Here is a 24,749-nt window from a genome sequence, read left to right as displayed (position 1 = left end):
CTTGAAGTCACGTTTAAACAAGTTAATTTAGGAAGGCCACGTTGCCCCTTCTGCCGCTTGCTCGCATTTCAGCAGGGTGCCGTGCGTTTGCCAATTGGAGCCCGCCTTTTAATGTTACATGGCGCCTGCGTACTGATTCTGTCTTCCAACACTAGCTGGCATGCACAAACAGCATTACACCACAAACAATGTTAGTAGACGGGGGATGACCAGACATCAAAATGTGTAAGTATGTTTGAAACGTTCACACACAAATCATTTCTCACAAGTCTGTCAGGGCCAGTATTTCTTTACCCAGTCTGCCAGGCCGTGGCACCTCTCTGACCTATTTCCTAATACTCAGGAGATCAGCACACTGAACTCACATAAATCACACAGCACTGCACAGGTCAGCTTGAGATGTTGACATTTTATTCAAAAGAGTACTCTTTGCTTTGATGCTATAAATAAAATAATACAATAATACCTGTAATAATAATATCCAATTTGTATAGCGCTTTTATCCAAAGCGCTTTACATAGCACATATTTACATACATTATTATTATGTGCCATAGCCATAAAAAAGGTCGGAAAGAGAACCAAAAAGGGATGGGTAGAAATGTTTGCGCTAACCCTTCATAACCACTGGCACTTCCTAGCGCCAGGAAGCTACCCAAGGTTGTACGAGTGTGCTCTAAAAGCTACATATTAACATAATTCCCTCTTGGCAACATTTCATTTCATTGTGTTTAGCTTGTCTGCTTCATTACAGAAGGGGTCTGTCCAGCCAAATGCAAATTAGTTTTGATCCCACCCACCCACAGTGGAAGGAGGCAGCCGAGGCTGCTGGGACGTAGCCCTTCTGAATGCAAACATGCCAACCCAGTCTAATTTTTTGGGTTCTCTGAGCCTCCTCAACGAGGTGGAGGAAGCTTCAGTCTCTTGGGCAAAATGCATGCTGATTTCCCATTAAAGAAATCTGCAGACAAGATGGCTGCCATAGGAAATAGGAAGAGAGTAAGTCCCTTTCCCCATTGGTGGTTCTGATAGTGGGCGGGACGGTGAGTATAAGGACAGAGCGAGAGGGCATATGCTAGCTGCAGGATATGGGAGACTAAGGTGTGAAATTCCATGGGTTCGGGAGCAGGGAGAGGAAGGAATGCGAATCCGGGGGCATTGACTCGGTAAAACAAAGACAGGCAATGTCAACAGTTTTTGGGCTTTGTGTAGGCATGGTAAGGCACTTTGCCAGGCACTGCTGCAGTGGTATTAACTGGCCATGGATTGTAGCAGGTACAACATGGTGCAAGTCCCTGGGTATCTAATAAAAATGGGTCTCATTACGAGTGCGGCGGTAAGGGGTTAACGGCAACGGTAAGGATGCCGGTGCCGTTAACCCCTTACCGCCGCATTCCGAGGTCCCTTAGCGGGAGCCGCTATGGGACCATGGAGCTAATAACGGGCTCGCTATTTGCAGGCCTGTTATTAGCTCCCTCCCCATTGAGCCCTATCGGGGCTCGAATGGAAATGGGGAATGGTTTTCTGAATGGGGATTTATCGGGTCCTCCAAGGTTGGAATGACCCGGTAAGTCCCCATTCAGAGAACCTGGACCTGGACACGAGTTCGGAGGCAGCCATGGCGCTAATAGCGCCATGGCTGCCTCCAAACTCGTAATGACCCCCAATGCCTTGCAAATGGCTGATGCTTGCATACAAGCCAAAACTGTTGGCTCTGTCAGGACTGTCGTGAAGGACACCCAAAGTGCTTATAAATCGAGTGGCTGTAGGCGTACATGGTAAAGAAATGTGTATTACACCCGTAGTGCATTTACAGCTACAACTCTGTCATTAAATCTTAGAAGACTGCTTTGAAAAAACACTGGCAGGCACATGAGTGCAAACTTTGATGGTAAGGCTTGATTAAAGCGAGCTCAAAGAGTTTCCTCGTGGGGGTGTTTTGGGCCGGGAAGGGCAGGAACTGATGGGAATGGCCACAGGGAGTTCCATGGTCATAGGGAGTTCCATGGCCATTGGCAGTGAATGTGTGGGCAAATAACCCAGCAACACCTCCCTACAAGCTTTGTGTCCCTCCTCATATGCCATTTCTCCGTAACTGTGTTTAATGCAATAGTTTTCACTTATATTTGGCATAAGCGCCACCTAATAGCCCAAACAAAAAATGGCAGATCCACGTGAGAGTCTGAGATGGGCAGGATGGCCTTTGGCCCGTCACTGGTGGATTTTGCCAAGCTATGTAGCCACCCGATTGGCTGGCACCTCTCTGCAGGTGCTAATTAAAGAGGTATCATGGGATATATATTCCAGCAGAAATGATCAAGGAAGCCATGTTTCAGATAAACTTGGATATGATGTATGCGGGAGCCACTTTGCTCAATGCCACTAAGTGCATCATCCCACGTTTCGGACACCACAGCCACGAGAAGCAGCATGAAAATGGAAGTGGGGTTCTAAATGTCACGAAACAATAGAGGGATTTTGGGGTTGTCATGTTGACTGACTACAAAGTGGTGGTACGGTGTAAAAAGCCTGCGTGGATAACAAGAGGAGTGCTGGTACTTCCCGCAAGAGGTTAAAGCAACAGATAACCAGTGGACGAGCTGCATTGGCTTTAGCAGGAAAAACAGCTGTGGAGATGCATGGTTAGAAGCCGCCAGCTAAGAATTGTCAGGTTTAAAAGTGGAGGCTTGAATCTGGAATTCTACAAGAATCTGAATAGTGCATAGGTTCAGTCACAAGTTATCAGAGGCCGATGTGGCCCGCGGTTTTGCTAAAAAAAAGTTTTTTAAAAGAGGGTTAAAAAGAGGGTAACCAAGCATACTCCCCAAAGTGATGCACCCTTGATATAAACGATGAGTGTATTCATAAGAAGGTACTCACGTGATGTTTTGATGAAATGACACAAGGTACAGAGTGCTGGCAATTGAGTCTCAGGGACGTGTCATTTCTCACTTGTTGCCGGTTTCATTAGTCATTCAATCCCACCATCTCGCCTTCACATTGGGGGTATGCCCTGGACACCCTGCCAACTTCTTCCCTCCAGATAACTAATAACTACTCTGCCACCCTTTCGTCGACCGACCACTCATTATTCACTGACTGCCTGATAAAACCAGTAAAAGTGCAGCCACTGCCCCATGAAATGCCTGCAGAGTTTCTTTCCATGAGACTCAAGAAAAGACTAGCAATTGCTGATTTTGCTGCCACCTTCACCTTATCCTGCATTGGGCCTGCTGCCAATGCTACCACCCCTGATGCCTTGCTTTCCAGCCTTCACAGTGAGTTAATCATGCTGTTGACAGCATGGTACCTGTGGTCACTAAGAAGAAGACATTTCCCATAAATATGACAACTAGTTGAACTCAGGTGTTGTTACTATGAAGAGAAGAAACCGAGCCCATTGAGTGCCAGGGGGAAAATCTAAGAATATGGATGGCATGCTGGCTTGCCTTCATGACTTATTACTTGACCATCAAATGGAAGAATGCCTCTCTGCATTCTTCTTCTTGTTGGCCAGGGCCACCAACAAATCTGCTGAGGTCTTCTGGATCTACAAGGAGATGAGCACCTCAAATGAATGCATTGCCAGTCCCTTTTCATCCATGGCTCTGGTGGAGAACTTTTGGTCCTTCTTCTACGATGTGATGAAGCTTGTTATGTGAACCCGACTAGCCATTGCAAAGGTTCTCCCAGTCTTGGTCCTGCATGCTTAGCCAGTCCTAAAACCTCCTGCCCCACCTTCAAACTGGTCTCTTCTTCAGAAGTTCCTAAAGTAGTCAGGAGGATGACAGCGTCTTCAGAGCAGGTCTTCCTTTGCCCTGCTTCAACCTTGGCCCCTGTGCTAGCAGCACTGAGCAACAGCTCCAAAGCAGGGATGTTTCCTACAGAACTAAAAAAAATCCCTCCTCGAAAGAAAGCTTTGGATGATCTCACTATCCTAGTTAATATCTGTCCCATCATCATCACTCAATTGGAAACATCTTTGAGGACATGGCCATCTCACAGCTCCAGGACTTCTGCGAATCCAGTGACCTCCTCCATGGCCATCATTGTATGTTACCAAAGTTATGTTACCAACGTTTATAAAGCACACTGTCACCCAAAAGGTATCTTGGAGCTGGGAAGCACAGGGCGTGCTAGACACTGCAGCCTAAAAGAGAAGGGTCTTCATGGATCTCCTGAATTATAAATGATTTGAGAGGTTTCTAAGTATGGGCGGAAGGTCATTCCACAGTTGAGCTGCCGCCACAGAGAAAGCCCGGCCGCCTACTCTTATGCGGCGGAACGCAGGCACACAGAGCAGACCTGGACCGAAGCATCCAATTAGGGATGTTGCAAACAAATTTGTCACAAAGATATTCAGCCCCTATGCCCTGAAGGGCATGGTGAACCAGACAACGTGATTTAAACTTCACACGCTGGGCTACGGGTAACTAATGTAGTGCATGCAGAACTGGGGTAATTGACCTCCATAGAGGGATCTAATGGCCACTCGGGCAGCGAGATGTTGTAAGCACTGAAGCCGCTGGACAAGACCTTTAGGCTGGGCAAGATAAAGTGCGTTGCAATAGTCCAATCGTCTAAGGACCAGGGCGGCTACGACTGGTGGCCTAAGTTTAGGAGGTTAAGGGGAGCACTTTTGGCAGGATTTTCAGATGGAAATGTCCAGCCTTACACACAGCCAAAACCTGGTGATCCATTGAAAGAGTCAAAGAGAACACAACCCCAAGATTCTTTACAGTGGAGACTCGAACAGGGAGGGAAAAAAGAAGAGACAGCCAGAAAGAAGACACCCAAAGTGAGGGATCGGGGGTGGGGTAGGGGTCTCCGTTAAGTTTCAGCCAGTTGTGGTTCATCCAGTGTCCCACGGCAGAAAGACACCGGAAGAGGCATGATGACATCTCAGCCTGCTCAAGATCTAACCGATATATATCATATAAAAAAGGATAAAATGGTAGACTTTCTCTACTCACACCCCTCTGTCCCCCTCAATTAGAAACTTCTGATAGATTTCCAAGAACTACCGGTCTTGACAACATAGACTGCGTGCAACATTCCAATTTTCCAAAACCATTCTTATTTATTCAAAATATTTAAATTAAAACATAAAATACTACCCTCACCTAACACAGTGTAAATGCTAACACTAAAACCTACAGAATCTAAAAAGCTAGGTTTCAAATTATACCCATACCCAAGACACAAACGAATTCACATAACAAAATACAAAAAAACCTAAATGTGTCAATAAAAAACATATAATCCCAACATGTTTCTGTTCTTCAAAGCCCCTTTCGGGCAAACATTCTTCAGGGGAAAGTTTAAAACATCCACTATTCTCCTCAACACCGTGTTCAATGGGTAGTTTCAGGCAAACAGAGCCTGTAAGGGAAAAGATAGAGGAAACTAATGAGTCCCAAAAGGGGATGGGGGTATTACAAAATGTAAATGGGAAGTCAGCTCAAAACAGATGACAACTACACACACAGGTCTAAAGATTTTTAATTAATTAAACCACTTAGATTTACCTTAAAATGGTGAACCTTCGATGCACGTCTGTAAATGACCAGTATACTAATTTCTCGCCAATAAGAAACCCAACACTTCAAAAGGCGTCACAGTCCGCCGAGATATCATCACACCTAAAAAGAACAAACCAACTACCAGTGAACCACACATTCTGTTTCAGCCAAAAGTCACTGAAAGCACAAGTCATAACATATTCATGCCGCAAGTAGTCTTAATTACCTCCACAAAAGTGGCGATGCCCACAACATTGGATACAGGAGAAACCTCCCTTATGGTGCTAACCAGACACAATCCACAAAATTCTATAGTATAACGCAGTGCTGATCTGCAAGTGAAAGGGATGATCATGAGTAAACTCAAGAGTCTGTAAAGATCCAAAAAATACACCAATTCCCAAAGATTAACAGGACTGGGGTACAACCTGATAGACGACTAAGTGAGGACCACGGTGCTGGATAAATGTATCCCATGTCTAAAGATCGAACTGACCCCAAATGCAGACCACCCAGTGACATGCATTAAAACCACTACCTCCGATGTTAGGATAAACACACCATATGCGCGTGTGTTTCTCAGGCATGCTCCCCTTATCCTTAAGAGTGCGTGCAACTCGCTTCAAGGACCAAAGCACCATGGGTCCGTGGAACGAACAGCAACCGTCTCATCAGCAGAGAAAGACAAACGCGGTGCAGAACGGATAGAACTGGCCCCGGTTACAGACCAAACAGTGACATATATTGCGAGTATTGCTCAGATTGACACGCTCACCTCAACCTTCAATGTGCGAAGGAGTTCAATACAAGTAAATAAGTGCATGGCATTTCAATACAGAGCACAGCACAGTAAGTGCAAAGAAGTCCAATATCAATCCAACAGGAGGCAGGGGTCACTCAGCTACCAAGGCTCTAATGGTCCGTGGAGTAACAGCAAGCATCTCACCAAACTCAGATTAACAAACAAAGATTAACAAACGCGGCAGCGTTATCCGACTTACAAGGGCTCTCATCTTCCTGATAAACACTAAAACGGGACTAAACTCATCAGTAAGGCATACGCTCACAACAACAGAGCAGCCATTTTTACATGAAAACCCCCGCAAGAGAAATGGTTGCTGTTGAGGAGATGAGTGAACCAAAAGAAGGCAGGAAAGGGGCAAAAGTGGACATTTAATGCAGACAATATATTGCGGAAGCCAAAAAGCACAAATTCCATAATTTAGTCGTTGCACAGGTCAGGGTAAAACAACAAATTATTCTTTGCTATAAATGCAAGTGAAGATATTATGAAATTGTCACAGCGTCAAGCATGACCACAGTTGCACATTTTTTCATATCTGAAATCGCTTACTCAAAAACATGATCACATATTACTCTTTATATTTGGCTGACCAAATGCCAATCAATGCTTTCATTGAGCCCCAAAATATTACTTTGCAATTTGAAAATGATTTTCTGTTCCAAGTTCAATAATTTTTGGTCTGTCTCAGCTTTACTACGGCCATGCACTTTTTTCAATATAAGCCACGTGAAGTCATTGCAGCCGTGTTTCATATCAAGAAAATGTTTAACTAATGGAGCTGTGATTACTTGATTTCTAATGCAGCTCCGATGTTCCACCATTCGGACTTTACACTGTCTATTAGTCTTGCCCACATAATGTAGGCCACAAGGGCACGTAATTAAATACACAACGCTAGATGTATTACAATTGGTCATTTCATTAAACACCCATTTGACATTAGGCAGAATTTGTATGGATCTGTTTGGGCACACATACTACATTTGCCACATGCAAAATGTCCTTTTACTTCCGGTAAACCCCACAATCTTGTTTGTCTAACAAGGGGTATACTCATTTCTGTCACATCATTCCTAATCAAAACATTCCTTAAATTTTGACTTTTTTTTAAAGCCACCAAAGGCGGCAAAACCTCTTTGCTACGATAAACTTTCTTCCATGTTTTCATAACAATAGATTTAATTTTGTAGGATAAATTGGAAAAAGTGTTTACAAAAACAGTACCAATCTTTCTCTTCATCTTCACATTTGTCTCTAAAAGAGCCTCCCGGTTTTTGTTGTACGCTCTTTTAGAGGCAGTCTTGATCACTCTAGGTGGATAGCCTAACCGAATCAGGATCTGAGTGTCGTCAGCATATGAGTAGCATCTAATGCCGAAGGAGCGAATGAGACACACAAGTGGCTGAATGTAGATATTAAAAAGTATAGGGGACGGGACAACACAGGAAAGAGAACAGGGGAGGGAAGAGAACCAGGGAAGTGGGAGTATTTGTCCTCTTTCAGCCAGAAAAGAGGTAAACCAGACAAGCACTTGACTGGAAATGCCGGCCTGGGCTAGGCGGGCCAGCAAGGTGGGGTGGTCAACGGCATCAAATGCTGCAGACAGATCGAGCAGAATCAGGGCACCCACCCCACCTGCATTGACCATCCCAGCAAATTGTAGTTGCCAAATAACACGGAACTCAATATGCCCCCCTCTTCATGAGAGGGAAGCTACTCTAGTCCTGTTACAACAACGGACCTGCTATGCTCAGCCTTCTGAATCTGTCCCGTCCCTTTGACAAAGTCAATCATGCAATCTTGCTTGACCACCTGGAGAACATTTTTGGGATGAACAACAGTCTCTTGGGTGAATCGCCTCTTCTTCGAGGATTGGTGGGTGCAGACCAGGTCAGGCACATTCCTTTCTGAGTCTAAGGCCTACAAAAGAGTGGCTCTGCAAGGATCCATGGTCTCCCACTGGCACTCCAACATGTACTTGCAACGTTTGGCTGAGCTGATTGCCCATTTTCCTGCCCCATCCCAGGCTTATTCATATGACACGCGTATTACCCTCAAACTGGCAGGGGGCCTCTCTCTGATCTGGTGCTCGATTGTGGCCTGCTTCACTTATGTCCATAACTGGATGTCTACTAATGGCCTGCGCCCCAATGCATCTGAAACCAATATCATTGCTCTGAGATCTGCTGTGCTTCCTTCTGTGTCCTTCATCGCGCCTCTTCCTATGCTACCCACCCACCCGGGTCCCTGAGGCTAGGAACTTGGGGGCAATTTTGATGGTGCTCTTTCTTTCGCCGCCTAGGTCTAAAACTCTCTAAAAACCTCCAGTACCAGCTACCTGTGTTCAGGGGCATCCTTTCTTTACAACACTTCTCCCGCATAGTGGAAGTAACTATGGCCCTGCCCCTCAAATAGAATAATGCAGTAGTCTTTAACTTGGCTTTCGTAGTCTCTTCTAGACATGTTACCAGTCATTCAGAGTAAGGCTTATCCTTGGCTTTAGGGCTACAGATTTCAGCACACAAGACTTGAAATCCCCCCACTGACTCCCAGTGGACGTCTACCAGGGCCTGGACATAAGGTACCTCCTAATCAAAGTAACTAGGTACTTTGCTGTCAGGACTATGAGTGCTTCTGGGGTAAGTCGCTGGAATGAAATCCCTCCAACCATCAGAGCAGAGCAGAACTAAGTCCGTTTCAGAAAAGGCATTAAAGCTCTCAAATTTATGAAACAATTTGTCCTAGGGGCCCTCCTTGGCCATCAGTGTTCCTTGCGCTCTCCCTTCCTTGTCTGGACTGATCCCACTTCAGCTGAGTGACCCCTGCCTCCTGTTGGATTGATATTGGACTTCTTTGCACTTACTGTGCTGTGCTCTGTATTGAAATGCCATGCACTTATTTACTTGTATTGAACTCCTTTGCACTTAACAGTGCACTCTCCTCCTCTGACCCTTCTATTGTGCTTACCCCTCACCCCCAACAGGTAGACTTTGAGGCTTAGTCCCCGTTCACCTTTGCGTTTCCATTTCCTCTTGGGGTGGGTGCTATGAAATGGCTGCGTTCATAGCTGCCACCTTTACAAATGTACTATAAATAATAAATTAGTGAATTGAGAGCTTACATTTATCGGGGTGTCCGCAGAAATAATCGAATGCAACATTACCTAATGAGAAATTACCACATTTATTTGGTCGAATTTGTTATGGATTTTTGTTAATATAGAGATGTGGGATGGGGTAAGCGTATAGATGAGGGTCTGGGGAGAGTGGGAGGGTGCGGGGGTCATTCGGTCATTTCTCATGAGGTATTTTCTTTCCAATCATTTCATGGTAATCCCATTTTTCCTGCATGGACAGTTTTGACCACCCCCTTGATTCATTTATATAATGCATATCTAAATCACCATTGCTGGAACTGTCGCAGGCTTGCTAAATTGCTGCAACTATGTGTCTGTCTGGATTTGCTGGTGCTTTCATGCCAGGACACGCATGTTACTGTGCAAATGTATGTGTTAGATATCTAGGCACTAAATCATAACCTTCATTTTCTGAGCGGGGAATGTACATGTCCGCGTCATCTGTGGGAATCGCCCTGTAACCTGCAGAACACAGCTTTCAAGTATGTCTGGCTCAATTCATACCCCCACCCTCCCCGCCAACATCAACATCCTCATGCACGCCAACTCTACTGGGTCACGGAATCCTGGGAACACACTTCCTACGTGCCCTTGTTCATCACATGAGTGCACCTATTGGCCCTCGCCGTGCCTCTGTCTATAGCATTCTGTGTATGCCTGTGGGCACGTCCCGCTATTCTGCTGACAATTGCGTTACTGTGTTTCAGACACGACATGCTCCACGGCAGCATTTACCTGCGCCAATGGGAGGTGCGTCCCCAGGAGCTGGAGGTGTGACAGTCACAATGACTGCCTTGACGGCAGCGACGAGCGGAATTGCCCGACTCGGGGCCCCACTTCCTGCCCGGCAGCCATGTTCACCTGTGACAACCAGAGGTGCATCTCACGCCATTGGCTCTGCGACACCGACAACGACTGCGGGGATGGATCCGACGAAAGAGGATGCAGTAAGTGACCCTGCATGCCCACGGCTGCTGATTGGTTCTCATCGGACCCTATCAAAGCGTCCACATCAATATAAGAAAGAAACATTGCACGTTATGTATTCTGTATGTAAATCCCCGAGTGCATGGCTTAAGCAAGGGAGGGCAGTCTCCTAGCACCAAAGGCCCCTGCAATGGTTGACCCTTTAAGGACTATTCACCCAGATGCTAAATGATTCCCATAATAGTGTCATGGCGCTGCAGATGCAATGTTGATACAGCACCTCCAAACACAGTAGGTCCATAACCCCCAAACACAGCGGGTCCATAACCTCCAAACACAGCAGGTCCATAACCTCCAAACACAGCGGGTCCATAACCTCCAAACACAGCAGGCCCATAACCTCCAAACACAGCAGGCCCATAACCTCCAAACACAGTGGGTCCATAACCTCCAAACACAGTAGGCCCATAACCTGGAAACACAGCAGGTCCATAACCTCCAAACACAGTAGGTCCATAACCCCCAAACACAGCAGGCCCATAACCCCCAAACACAGCAGGTCCATAACCTCCAAACACAGCAGGTCCATAACCTCCAAACACAGCGGGTCCATAACCTGCAAACACAGCAGGCCCATAACCCCCAAACACAGCGGGTCCATAACCTCCAAACACAGCAGGCCCATAACCTCGAAACACAGCAGGTCCATAAACTCCAAACACAGCAGGTCCATAACCGCTAAACACAGCAAGTCCATAGCCTTCAAACACAGCAGGTCCATAACCTCCGAACACAGCAGGTCCATAACCTCCAAACACAGCAGGCCCATAACACCCAAACACAGCAGGTCCATAACCTCCAAACACAGCAGGTCCATAACCTCCAAACACAGCAGGCCCATAACTCCCAAACACAGCAGGTCCATAACCTGGAAACACAGCAGGTCCATAACCTCCAAACACAGTAGGTCCATAACCTCCAAACACAGCAGGTCCATAACCTCCAAAAACAGCGGGTCCATAACCTGCAAACACAGCAGGCCCATAACCCCCAAACACAGCGGGTCCACAACCTCCAAACACAGCAGGCCCATAACCTCGAAACACAGCAGGTCCATAACCTCCAAACACAGCAGGTCCATAACCGCTAAACACAGCAAGTCCATAGCCTTCAAACACAGCAGGTCCATAACCTCCGAACACAGCAGGTCCATAACCTCCAAACACAGCAGGCCCATAACACCCAAACACAGCAGGTCCATAACCTCCAAACACAGCAGGTCCATAACCTCCAAATACAGCAGGCCCATAACTCCCAAACACAGCAGGTCCATAACCTCCAAACACAGCAGGTCCATAACCGCTAAACACAGCAAGTCCATAACCTTCAAACACAGCAGGCCAATAACCCCGAAACAGAGCAGGTCCATAACCTCTGAACACAGCAAGTCCATAACCTCCAAACACAGCAGAGCCATAACCTCCAAACACAGCAGGCCCATAAACTCCAAACACAGCAGACCCATAACCTCCAAACACAGCAGGTCCATAGCCTCCAAACACAATAGGCCCATAACCCTGAAACAGAGCAGGTCCATAACCTCTGAACACAGCAAGTCCATAACCTCCAAACACAGCAGGTCAATAACCCCGAAACAGAGCAGGTCCATAACCTCTGAACACAGCAAGTCCATAACCTCCAAACACACCAGGCCCATAACCTCCAAACACATCAGGCCCATAAACTCCAAACACAGCAGGTCAATAAACACAAAACACAGCAGTCCCATAACCTCCAAACATAGCGGGCCCATGACCTCCAAATACAGCAGGCCCATGACCACAAAACACAGCATTTCCATAACCTCCAAACACAGCAGGTCCATAACCTCCAAACACAGCAGGCCCAAAATCTCCAAACACGGCAGGTCCATAACCCCCAAACACAGCAGGTCCATAACCTCCAAACACAGCAGGCCCATAACCCCTAAACACAGCAGGTCCATAACCCCGAAACACAGCAGGTCCATAACCTCCAAACACAGCAGGTCCATAACCTTCAAACACAGCAGGCCCATAACCTTCAAACACAGCAGGCCACTAACCCCAAAACACATCAGGTCCATAACCTTCAAACACAGCAGGTCCATAGCCTCCGAACACAGCAGGCCCATGACCTCCGAACACAGCAGGCTCATAACCTTCGAACACAGCAGGTCCATAACCTCCAAACACAGCTGGGCCATGACCTCCAAATACAGCAGGCCCATGACCTCCAAACACAGCAGATCCATAATCTCCAAACACAGCAGGCCCATAACCAATCAGTGATATGGGTTGTGTGTGGGGTTCTGAGTTAACTCTATGTGCAACCGTCAATGAGATAAAAACACTGTCTGGAGTTTGACTGCTTTCTTGTGTGACTCGTTTTATGCTACATGGAACTTGACGGTCGATGTTGTATGGTGACAGCTGCCTGCCAATACGCTGTTTACAGCATATGCCATTTCTCCCCTATACAGAATACACAGCATTCCAAAACTGAAACTTTGCGCATTAAGGCGAATTTAGTGTGCACACTCGGGTCCTACCTGTAGCCCCTTTAAGGTTCCACGATGCGAGGGTGGTTGTGGAGGTTTAGCTGGTGTCTCCCTGATAAATGTGCAGGAGTACTAGGCTTATGCATAATGTCGCACTTGATGGAAAATATCTGAATGATAGCGCCACATGCCGCGGGTTCAAGGTAAGGCCAGGTGAGGCCCAAATGACTGATAGGCCCCTACTCCTCACTGAACTATCCTGGGCCCTGAACAGCACGGGCATTTACAACGCAGGAGATTGCATGAAAGGGGCCATTTCTTGAGTGCAAATGAGTCCTTGACCATCCCGATGAAGGACAGTTGGCAGCAGCGGCTGATTCCCTTCTTTCCAGCTGTTGCGCAGTACACTGCTTCATTGTGTTTCAGTTATTTCACCGGGGTCACACTATGTTTGATGCAACTCCAGCTTTGCCTGTACTTCACCTGGCATCGAATCAAAAGCGAGCAGGAGGAAATCAGCAGACGGGCCGGCCGCCTGCGCCACTGCCAGATGTCCGAGTCACCTCCAGTGTCCACTCGGCGAACCTGGCGGACCGATTTAAGCTTTGTGGGGCTGGCCTACGGGAGGGCCTTATTTGCAGGCACCATTGTTCATTTCTTGGCCGCATAGTGTCCTTTTGTATTTTCTTGCAATGGCCCCCACAAGGGGGACAGCGTCGCCTACCATTTTTTATTTATTTATTTGTGTGTTCTTTATGGGAATCACATGAAAAAGGGTTTTCTTAGGCCAACACAAAAAAAGGTAAACGTTGGTGATGCTGACCAAATCTTTGGTAAATGAGGGTGTGTTTGCAGTGAAACGTGACCGGTCCTTGATCAGCACCAAAATTATTCCAGGGAAATGGTCTCTGAAAATTCGATGAGAGCTCGGGAAGGACTTGAGGCTTCTGGCTAGATTGGGCAGGAGAATAAGTAACATTAGTTGAAATTTAGCTGTGGCTCCTCCATTCCTTTTTTGAAGGATTTAAGGCCCGACAACACTGTGCCCTAAGTCTTTTCTGTTTCAGAGAAAACCCTGAATTGGGGACCACACACTTCTCAGACTGTTGTTAGAATGACCAAGCCAATGACATGTCCCCTAACACAGCGAGCCTTAGACCTTGAAACTGCTAGCACACACCCAAAATGATTGATCACATGTTTGTGCTCTGAGCTAAGTCAATAACCAAACTGCGCATTTTGGGGGATTTTGTCAGATTTCACAAGCACGTGTGAGCCAGGCCAATTCCAGTGCCCCGACCACCGCTGCATCGATCCAGCCTACGTCTGTGATGGGGACCGGGACTGCGTGGACGGCGCTGATGAGGCGGGCTGCAGTATGTATTTGAATATATTCTCAGCTTTTACTGGGTGACCTTATTTCTAGCTTAACATTAACCCCTTTCCCTCTTTGCTTTAGGGTTTAACTGCACATCCTGGCAGTTTAAGTGTGCGCGGGGAGATCAGTGCGTGAGCAGCTATAACCGCTGTGATGGAGTGTATGACTGCAACGATCATTCAGACGAGGCTGGTTGCCGTAAGTACCCCAAGTACACATATTTGCAAAAAATGTAATATCTACACTGAGAGATGCAAGTATAGGTAGCTCTTGTGTAAAGTTCCCCTAGGCTCGGTGCTGACGCAATGTGCGCAATGTGGAAGCCGCTCGCATGACTTAAGAGGATCAGGGGGGACAGAGTAATTATCAAATGTGGCGCCCACCTGAGCTGCAACCAAACACACCGTCCTTGTCAAATCAATTTACCGGACCACAGACGACCACACTCAGAAACAGCACGGTACCTTTAACTCCCACAGGATCACCAAGAGCAGAGGCAGCCGACCTACCACCCTCCAGATGTTTTGGCCTAAAACTCCCATCAGCCCCAGCCTGCATAGGGAGCGGTGAGAGGATCATGGGATTTGTAGGTCACATCTGGAGGGAGTAGTAATTTATGGGTGCTTCCCTTTTTTTATTATCGGGGGATTGGTCCCAAACTGGGAAGGGCATACATGGAATATAACAAAACAAGGAACCAATTACCCCTCTCTAGATACGATTTGTTTTGGTTAGTGTCCCACCTGTTGACTTTATCACCAGAGAAATAGTAATAAGGTCCTTCAGGCTATCTCCAAACCATTCATATAAAACATATTTTATTCATATTTTCATACAACATACATAAAATCAATGAAAATTATTTGTGTACAAGTTTACACAATCGTGTTGCCGGAAAAGTGGGGTTAGTCAGTGACTTGAATCCTTCTACAGACAAAAAGGACCTTCTATGCGATCGTAGTGTAGGACAAATAGAAAGCTGGTGATAAGGCCAACAGGTGGGACACTAACCAAAACGAATCGGATCTAGAGAGGGGTAATTGGTTCCTTGCTCTGGTATATTCCACATCTGGAGGGAGGAAGGGGTCTGTCACAGATGTAGAGTTTAATTCAAGGACCAAAAATGGAGCTAAGTGGAAAAACATTGCTCCAGGATAAGAGCAGGTATTTCTAGAAATATTTGGCACTAAGGGCAAACATGATTAGTGTAAGGGCAGGTGGACAGGGGCAAAAACTAACATGAAACCTCAATTGGCATAGTGGAGATCTTCATGCAGGAGTAAAATGAATAGATGCTTGTGGACTCCGCCTTGGTCTGCCACCTGGCAAACACCCGGCAGATTCCATAGGCATCCATTAGTAAACGCCGTCATTTGCAGGTAGCCTTTTTCTTTTCCACAAGATGTAGAGAAAAGTGAAAGAGTCAAAGGGAGTTTGCTTCGCTTTTCTCTTTTCTTCTCCGCTCCGACTTAAATGCACGGGACCCCACAGCATTCAAGTGCTAACGCCGGTGGCCGCTTGCATGACATTCACATTTCATGTCAAATGAAGCTACATGTCTGTGATTTCTTGGGGCTTGGGAATAATTGGGCCTCTCGCAAGTAGCAGCTGCACAGGGACCGTGCGAATGTCTTGCTGGAGTCACAAGCCACGCCAGGGTGAGGGCACTGCTGCTTTCAAACAGAGATCACCTCACAGCGCAAACACCTGAGACCTTCCCATAGCACGTTTACCGTCTGCCAAGAGGGAGAGGAAACGTTTTTACCGGGTGGAATTGCATCCGTGCTGTGGGATGATAAAAGGATTCCCGCTCTAGTGGCGGCTTGGGAAATCTGAAACGGGTCGGGTGGAAATACCAGGCCCAAACCAGAGCAAGAAAGTGAGGGGAGTGAAGGAGGCTTGCAGTGGATGCGGGTTTCACAGCCCACGACATCTTTTCAGCATAGGGTCGAAAAGGTGAGTTTTAAAGCTCAATTTCTAGAAAAAAACACTAAGATTTGCTGACAGTTTGGAGCGTGTGTGTGTGCATGCGCCATACTACAAAAATGGTGGGATGAGATATAATTGCACCACGTTTAAATACTGGGCCATGGATATAGTGCTACAGTTTTGTTCCTGTGTTGGTTCATAAAATACAAATCAGAAATGCCCACAAACAAAATACAATCATTTCCGCTGGGATATGACACCACATGGCAAATTACTTCTGAATTATATCTCAGTATTGCTGAAATATTCCTAAATGCTGAGTAATATCAGGTTGTTGATAAAATATTCCAGGATGCTGTTAATAGTATGCTGGTCAATGGGCCAATGTCGCTGAAATACATCTTGCTAATCTCTAATACTTGAGTGTTCAACACCTGTCAGTTACATGCTTATTTACCATAGTTCCCAGAATTGCTCCATGCTACATCTCATTGTGCCATGCACAGGTGCCCCTGACACACACACACACACACACACACACACACCCCCCCCCCGAGCAGGGGTCTCAGCCTCGCTACAGCAACTGTCAAGCAGTGTAGCTTTCCAACCCACCCAGCCATTTCTGCCCCGGGACTCTCGGAACTGCAAGGCAATCCTTTCTTGGCTAGGCGGAGGAAGCCATGTGATGCGCAGCTCACAGGGGTACTGTGTCTTTTTTACACAGGGCTTCAAGTCATGCTAGAGATTCTGCACACTCCTCAGGTTGCAAGGAAACCTGATGGTTGCCACCTATCGGAAAACCGACACCCGGATTTAGACCAGCAAAAATCTTGTTGAAATCTAAGTAGTTTTGCCATGGTGACAACAGCTTTGGTATGAACAGCCTGAATGCAGGATATATGGTCATTCAAATGGCGGCCTCCATGCGGCTGTCCACTAGGAGGCTCCTGCAAGCGGGAATTGCCACCACCTGACACCATTCTGCTTCTCTGACGTATTGTCACAGCACAGTTAGGCGTGCCTTCTGCTGGGTAGTAGGGACCTTCCATGTTTGTGATGATGGGCTCGTTCTTTTGTCCCGATATGCCTGGTTGTAAGGAGACAACTATATGAAATATAGCTCTTGTTCCTGGCTGATATGTCATGCAATTCTCTATGATCCAAAAACATTGCGAAGGGACTAACTCAGATGTATGCTACGCCTTCCTACCAGCTGGGTACAGTCATGAATACAGAAAACAATAAAAGGAAGGGAAAGTATATTTCATATCGATATCCACTTATATATACATTTCACATTTTCATGATTCATTGATATCTATAAAGGATTTTATACAGGACATATGGATTGACGTAGTGATAAAAACCTTTTTTATAAATTGTTGTTAAATGATGAAATTATGCATACGCATGTTACATTCTCTTTTGAAAGCATATCAATAGTTTGTCGTTCAACTGATGTACGATACACATATTTGATTGATGCTAATTTACCAAAATTAATGTGAGAAAACACTTATGCAAAGAAAAACGAATTTAGCACAATACAAGTGTACTTCAGCAGACAATGCTTACAGGAGACAAAACAAAATTGAACGAAGTTTTGCTATTCTATTTCAACAGCAATTAAACGAAAAGAATGTCGCCTCTGTCTGAACTACACATTCGAAGCTAGTAAACAGATAGATGTCTAATTAAGTTGACCCACATTTGGAATAGATATAATCAAAGCTCCAAGTGTCTGTCTAATTTAAATCTGAGTTGGAATTAATGTGGTATAAAAGCTCTCAGGGTTCCTGTTTATGGATCAATCTGAATTCAACAATGTGATATTAAAAATCTGTAGATTCCTGTTTATGTGGTTCAACCTCAGTTGTGGACATTTCCTCAGGGGTTACCTCTTCCAGTACACCTTTCTATAATTCCTTTTTTTATCATAGGAGCATTGTAACATGTTTACTGATGGAGTCTCAACTCTTTGTTTTTTGGTTATCTCCTCCTTTAGTTCGCTAGTTGGTTAGTTAGTTAGTTAGTTAGTTCGTTCGTTCGTTCGTTCGTTCGTTCGTTCGTTCGTTCGTTCGTTCGTTCATTCGTTATTACTACACTTTGGCCCACGCAGGCCAAGAAAAGTATCATACAACAAGTAAATACATACATTGAAATATGACCATTAAGCAGAGTAAATCATGCATGAAGTCAGACTGGTAAAAAATGAATGTTTGATTAAAATCCAAACAAACTCCAGTGCCACATTTTGACATTCACAGTAATGCATTAATACAGATGAAATACATAGATTGACATTTGATCATCAATCCATACATAAAATCAAGTGAGAAGAAACCCAATACATTTTTTGTTAAGTCAAAACAAATTCCAGTACCACATTGTGACATTCACAGTGATACATTAATACAGATTAACCAACATAAGAGGGAATACACTAGATATTTAACGAAGGAAATTCATAGATGCTAATGGTCTAGAGCGTGAGAGCCTTCACCCTTTTCCTCCATGATTGTAGCGCAAAGAGTTCCTTGGTAATGAGTTGCCAGTGGGTCCTTAGCTGCCAGGCACAAATGTTGTGTATCTCTGGCGCTCAAAGCTCTACGCTGCTTAAACGAGGGTCTCAAATACTTCTTTCTTATACCAACATACCTTGTGCATAGGAGGACGAAATGGGCCATGTCTTCATTGTGTTTGGACAATGCTGACAGTCTGGCGGATTGCCCTCTTTCCACTAATTTCTCAGACTTGCAAGAGGGAGGATCCCCATTTGCAGTTTCGTATACAGTGCCCTCATTCGCGTGGGTTGCATCACATCCACGTGCGGCCCAACCCCATAAGATTCCGCTAGCAGCCAATAGCTGGTTAGGCTGCTAGACTCAGCCACTTAACTGCTGTTTCTCGTCCCCATCTTGACACGTATGCTGTTTTTATTTTGGTTTTGTAGCTCATCGGAATTAATTCCTGGTTGAGCCAGTAACTAGACAACCTGATTTGTACCAGTTCACCTGTGACGGCTGCAAACCAGGGTAAACTCTGACCCCCCTCTTGGGTCAATAGGTCCCTAAGTGCATCCCTATATTTACCCAGATTTGGGTTTGCCCGGGCCCAGAGGTTTACCGGCTTTGCTTTACATATGAAACCCTTGCTATGCAGGTTCATTTCCTGCTCTATTTTTAGATATCAAGAACATGCAATATTTCACTCAAATATACATGAAGTATAAGAGATTGTGTAGAAGTAAATATCTCCAGAGGTAGACATTATATCTACCTTCTCCTCTCTGCAAGGGGACGGTAGCAGTTTTATTCATTGACATGTTCCCTTTATGCGTATTGTAGCCTTTTCATTGCATCATTAACTGTGGGAGATACAAAAAAGCCAAGCCCTGCCACCACTATATAGTAATATGTTTTTAAAAAAGACCTGTTTTTTTCGGCACGAGTATGGACAAGACCGTTTACCTGATTTCTTCATTGCTCTTCAGGTGCCTTGTAGGATATTAAATGAATTGTAAGTCCTTTTCCTTCTACCTAGAAAATATTGCAGGTAAATACTGCATAAGTAAATTAAGTGGATCGTACATAAGTTGAACAACAAACTATGTATAAGTTAAAAGCAGAATGTAACATGTGTATGCACGATTTTATCATTGAATGATTTGTAAAAAAAATAAATGTTTTTATCACTGCATCAATCCATGTGTTCTGTAATAAAAATCATTTATAGATATCAGTGAATCGTTAAACTGTGAAATGTACATGTAAGTTTATATCAGTATGGCATATACTTTACCTTGCTTGTTTTGTTTTCTGTGTTCCTGAAATTCTGTGTCCTCTTGTCTGCTTCCAACCCAGACAAATGGCCCTCATTACGAGTCTGCCAATAACGTTACCGGCAGACTCGCCCTACCGTTTCCACCGCCTGATATCCCGGTAATACCGTGATATATGGGTGGCGGAAAGCCGGTCAGTTCCCATTCCCATGGAGTCTCATGGGACTTCATGGGTATGGGAACCCTGTTGCACCTGCACCATTGGTGACCGTGAAAAATCTGCTGGTAGGGGCCAGAACTTCCGGCAGGCCAGACCTGCCAGTAGTTCACGGCACCTACTGGCAGACTGGTAGTTTGGTGCCTGTAACCGTTGTTACTGGCTCTTTTTTCCAGCCCGGCAAACTTGTAATCTTGACACCTCCAACAAAAGAGAGGCACACTAAGAAGTCACTAAGAAAAAGAGATGGTTATGTAAAACCTTTTTCACAAGTTTTGATAAACTATGAATTAGAGTCTGGAAGACGCGTTATTACAATGCGATCCGCTCCTGAATATGCATAAGTGCATTTTGTAGAGAGATGATTTTATTAACTGAATATTAATTGTCAAAACAAATCTCTGACAGTCACAGAATTTATGTTTTCAAAACAAACAATTTCTTTCTAGCCACAAGACCACCCGGAATGTGCCACCACAACGAGTTCCAATGCCAGTCCGATGGCAGCTGTGTCCCTGCCAACTGGGAATGTGATGGGCACCCTGACTGCATTGACGGGTCCGATGAGCACCACGGCTGCGTCGTCAGAACCTGCCACCCTTCTCATTTCCGCTGCGACAACGGGAACTGCGTGTTCCGCTCATGGGTCTGCGATGGCGATAACGACTGCAGGGACATGAGCGACGAGAAAGATTGCCCTACCCCGCCATTCCGCTGCCCCAGCTGGCAGTGGCAGTGCCCCGGTCACAGCGTTTGTCTGAACATCAGTAAAGTATGTGATAACACCCCGGACTGTCCTAACGGGGCGGACGAGTCGCCCCTCTGCAGTAAGTTGTCGCTGCGCATGCGCGTGCCTGCAATACATGCTGATGGGGAAGTGGGCACCTGTGTTTTCTGGAAGATGTTTAACCATACCCTGTCAAACAGAAATGAGATTGCAGGTGTGGAATGCTGAATGTGATATGACATTTTAATTGAAATGATACCTACACCTGCCAAAATTTAAATTGCCTTTTTCCTGGCTCTGTTCGCCCCTCTTATGAGGGTTGGGCCCTCACCTGTGCAGCGCCTGCTCAAGCTACACATTGCCTGCTGTACCGAAGTCTCCTCATCCAACATGATATGATATGCATTTATAACGCGCCTATACACAAGTGTTTCATGACTCTCATGACATGACTCTTAAGGCCCGATCCATGGAGTTTTTTGCACGGTTCAAAGTGACTTTGCACTGCTGAAAAGTGACTTTGCCCTGCCGCCACAAACCCTGATTCATGGAACTGTGCAAAGTCAGTGGAAAGTTCATTTTGTATTGCAAAAATGACTTTGCACTGACTTTGCACTGCAAAAATACGCTTTGCACAGTTCCATGAATCACACCTGCACTGCCTTCCTGTCAACCCCGGCACTTGGGGACTGTTTTCTGTATCCCTTCAGTCCCACTACCAGCACTTGACACCTGTTGTCTGCACTTGCCCCTTGCACTTGCCACCAGCTGGCAGTACCTTTACTCATTGTTATTTATTCTATTATCCCAGGTTCTGCACTGTGCCCTCCCCCAACCCCCTGCACTTTCCCCCTTCACCTTCCCATGCACTTGTGCGATCGCAATGTCACCTGGCCTAGTAAGATTGTTGTCTTTGTCTTCCCTCTATTCCCCCCTCGCCTCGTCGCGCCTTGAAACATGTGTGTATAGGCGCGTTATACACGCCATATCCTATCATATCATATCATTGGCAGTGCAGTCATTTTTCAGCAGTGCAAAGTCACTTTTCAGCAGTGCAAAGTCACATTGAACAGTGCAAGAAGTGCCACGAATCGGACTCTTAACCCCTGCATGCCATGTTCTTGCTTTTGCCTCACCTGGCATGTCCAGATTGAAGAGATTTTCCTATTGAATTATGCATTCCTCCCTTTGTGGGGTTCATACCGGGGGAGTGGTTTGATGGACACCCTTGTTTAGAGGGATCAAATAGTTAATAATGTTCAGATGTGCACTAAACTACACATTATTTCCGAGGTGAAGTTCATTGTTTTGGACCAGTGTAAGATTGTAGACTCTTGTGACATAACATCAGCGCATTTTACATCCTCAATGTTTTCTTATCTCTAATCCCTTTCTGGCTCAAATCATGTGATGCTAAATCAAAATCAAGGGAATGGGGGTACGCTGATTGTTTTGATTACTGTTGATTGATTTCAACTTAATTCTAACTCTTTTCTTTCTTTCCTCTCTTTAACCAATGTCCATTCTCAGATGAAATCAAGCCAGGTACTGTACACTGGTGAAAATGACTAACTCTGCATGTGACGTTAGATGGGCGCGCGTAGCGCGCTGCTTACCACACGTTACTAGCCTAGACTCACTAACCTGCGAACGGGTAGAAATGTATGGGGGCTGGCGCTGCTACTTGCCATTATACAATGAATCTATGGGTTATAATAAGAATGCAACAACACCTGCCCTCTCCTTTGCCTTGTACTATTTTAACTGAACTATGTTGTGACTTCCTTAAGAATCTAAGCAGAGGTGCTCTGAATGTGCCAAAGCTCAGCACAATCACACCCTAAACATTTCACAAACAAGGATTACAAAGGTACGCCGGTATGACTTTTGTTTAGCAATTTTCAAAGGGCCTAATTCACAGAAGTGTTTTACAATGGCAAAGCACCATTGGGCCACAATCTCCACACAGTGAACCGATCAAGGTCCAATGCATTTATAAAGGGCTTCAAGTGCAATACATAACAGATCACATTAATTGTCCATAGTTGCACGCGTGCGTGCGCACGCACAGACACACGCTTAATTAGCTTGCACATAGATGGCCCTGTTGCTGAAGTCACCTAGAGTTGCCAAGGGGCAATGGTAAAGAACTTCTGTGGGTTACTCACCCTTCTGCCATTCCAGTGAGTGTTCCGCCAAGTTCGACCTCTGCTCCTTTATCACTTGCATAATGAGTTGCTGGATCCAGCTTGATAGAGGACCAGGCAGGGATGTGGGATTGAAGTGAAGGTTCGAATGCAGGCCCACCTAGTGCTTCAGGCACGCGCCTCCCACAGCACCCACTTCTCATTTCCCAAATGGAGGGAGAGGAAGTGAGAAGATAATACACTCCGAGGGCAGCTCCAATGGTACCATCACTGGTGCTGGATTAGCATGGGCCTTCAGACTTGGTGCTATTAGCCGCTGTTTGTTATGGAACGGCCGCAAGGACCAACCTACTAATGTGGCTCACTGTCCAGAGCTGGGCGACAGAAGAACACAAGACATGCATGCCGAAACCATATACAATGAACTTCTTTATGTGCAATTGAACGGCAAATGAAGATGACATTCTCTAAAATAGGTACAAAAAAAGCTTGGAATGTCTGAGCAAAGACCCAGCTTCTATGGTAGTAAATAATGCACTGTTTTAGTGCACACCAAACCCTGATTTGCCCCTCAGGCTCTTCATTCCCTATTCTACATTTCAGGAAATTCCTGCAAAAAGAAATGGCAGAGTCACACACTGTTGCTCCTGAATTTGCTAAGGTTGCCATGACGTCACGAGAACTGGGGCCTGAGGCTACCCTCTTGCACTGTACTATGAAATAACTAATTTCTAAGCTTCAAGTGTCACCGAAGTCAATCCTGGGACCTGTCATTACTATTTCTAGAGTGGACCAAGTCAATGCTTCCTATGAGGCGATCCAGCGAATACAGGGCTGGTGCGAGGCTTCCTGCCGCCCCTCCCTTGCCCTCAGGATATCTTCATGTTTTAAGGCTAAATAGGCGCCCCCTAGGGCCCCTTTGATGATTGGACACATTGCCTCAGTGTAGCACCAGTCATGAATGCCTCTCTTGGGAATGCTGGGACATGTGTGCAATACTGATGGGGGGCCCTAAATCCTCTAAGGGACTCGCTTCTTTGTATTTCATTGAGCGAAAGGCATCCCTCTGTGGGACTCATGCCCATGAGTTCCTTCCGTGCTCCCACAGACGCTTTGTTGTGTAGTACCTAGCCATGGGTGACTCTCTGTGGAGTACGCGCGCATGGGGCTACCGCGATGGTCAAGCATTCTCCGGTGGAGCCGGGACTGAGGGCACCCTTGCATGGGTTCCTGCCTTTGGCACACCTGTCATTGAGCACCTTCCTTGGATCACTTGTTGCGGAGCACTTTGTATCTGCCCATCTCTGTGAAGCGCCTGTGTGGGGGTCCTCTATACACAGTGCCAGCCCTTTCGCTTGCCTTCCTCTTTGGGGTATATGTCTATGGGCTCCTTTCCGTAGAGAGCCCCCTAGTGTATGACTCTCTATGGAGCCCCATCACCTGAGTGGCTTTCCAACATGTGCTTGTCATGAGGTACTCCTTGTTCTGAGACCTTCCAATGACTGCTCTCTGCGGTGCCCCTGCGCATGGCCTTCTTTCTATGGAGTACTCTTGAATGGGCGCCTCGCCATGGAACATTCCTGTATAGCACCCATCCATGGACTCGGTTATTCCTTAGGTTATTGTCAGGGGACCGCCTGTA

The 24,749-nt window shown here is 45.9% G+C and overlaps 1 protein-coding gene across 2 annotated transcripts in view; it reads left to right on the top strand.

Annotated features, from left to right (window-relative positions):
• LRP2 (LDL receptor related protein 2) overlaps positions 1-24,749 on the top strand; it is a 516,831-nt gene that overhangs the window by 210,327 nt on the left and 281,755 nt on the right. For both annotated transcript variants that reach the window (XM_069616158.1, XM_069616157.1), the window contains exons 22-25: positions 10,170-10,409; positions 14,185-14,304; positions 14,388-14,504; positions 20,683-21,060. In XM_069616158.1, the coding sequence (XP_069472259.1) occupies positions 10,170-10,409; positions 14,185-14,304; positions 14,388-14,504; positions 20,683-21,060 (855 nt within the window). The remainder of the gene's footprint in view (positions 1-10,169; positions 10,410-14,184; positions 14,305-14,387; positions 14,505-20,682; positions 21,061-24,749) is intronic.

The sequence above is a fragment of the Ambystoma mexicanum genome, chromosome 9 (assembly GCF_040938575.1).
Source record: "Ambystoma mexicanum isolate Mex_15411 chromosome 9, UKY_AmexF1_1, whole genome shotgun sequence".
In the NCBI taxonomy this organism is placed as follows: Eukaryota; Metazoa; Chordata; class Amphibia; order Caudata; family Ambystomatidae; genus Ambystoma; species Ambystoma mexicanum.
Note: the sequence above shows the minus strand (reverse complement) of the source record. Positions and strands in the feature narration are given on the sequence as shown.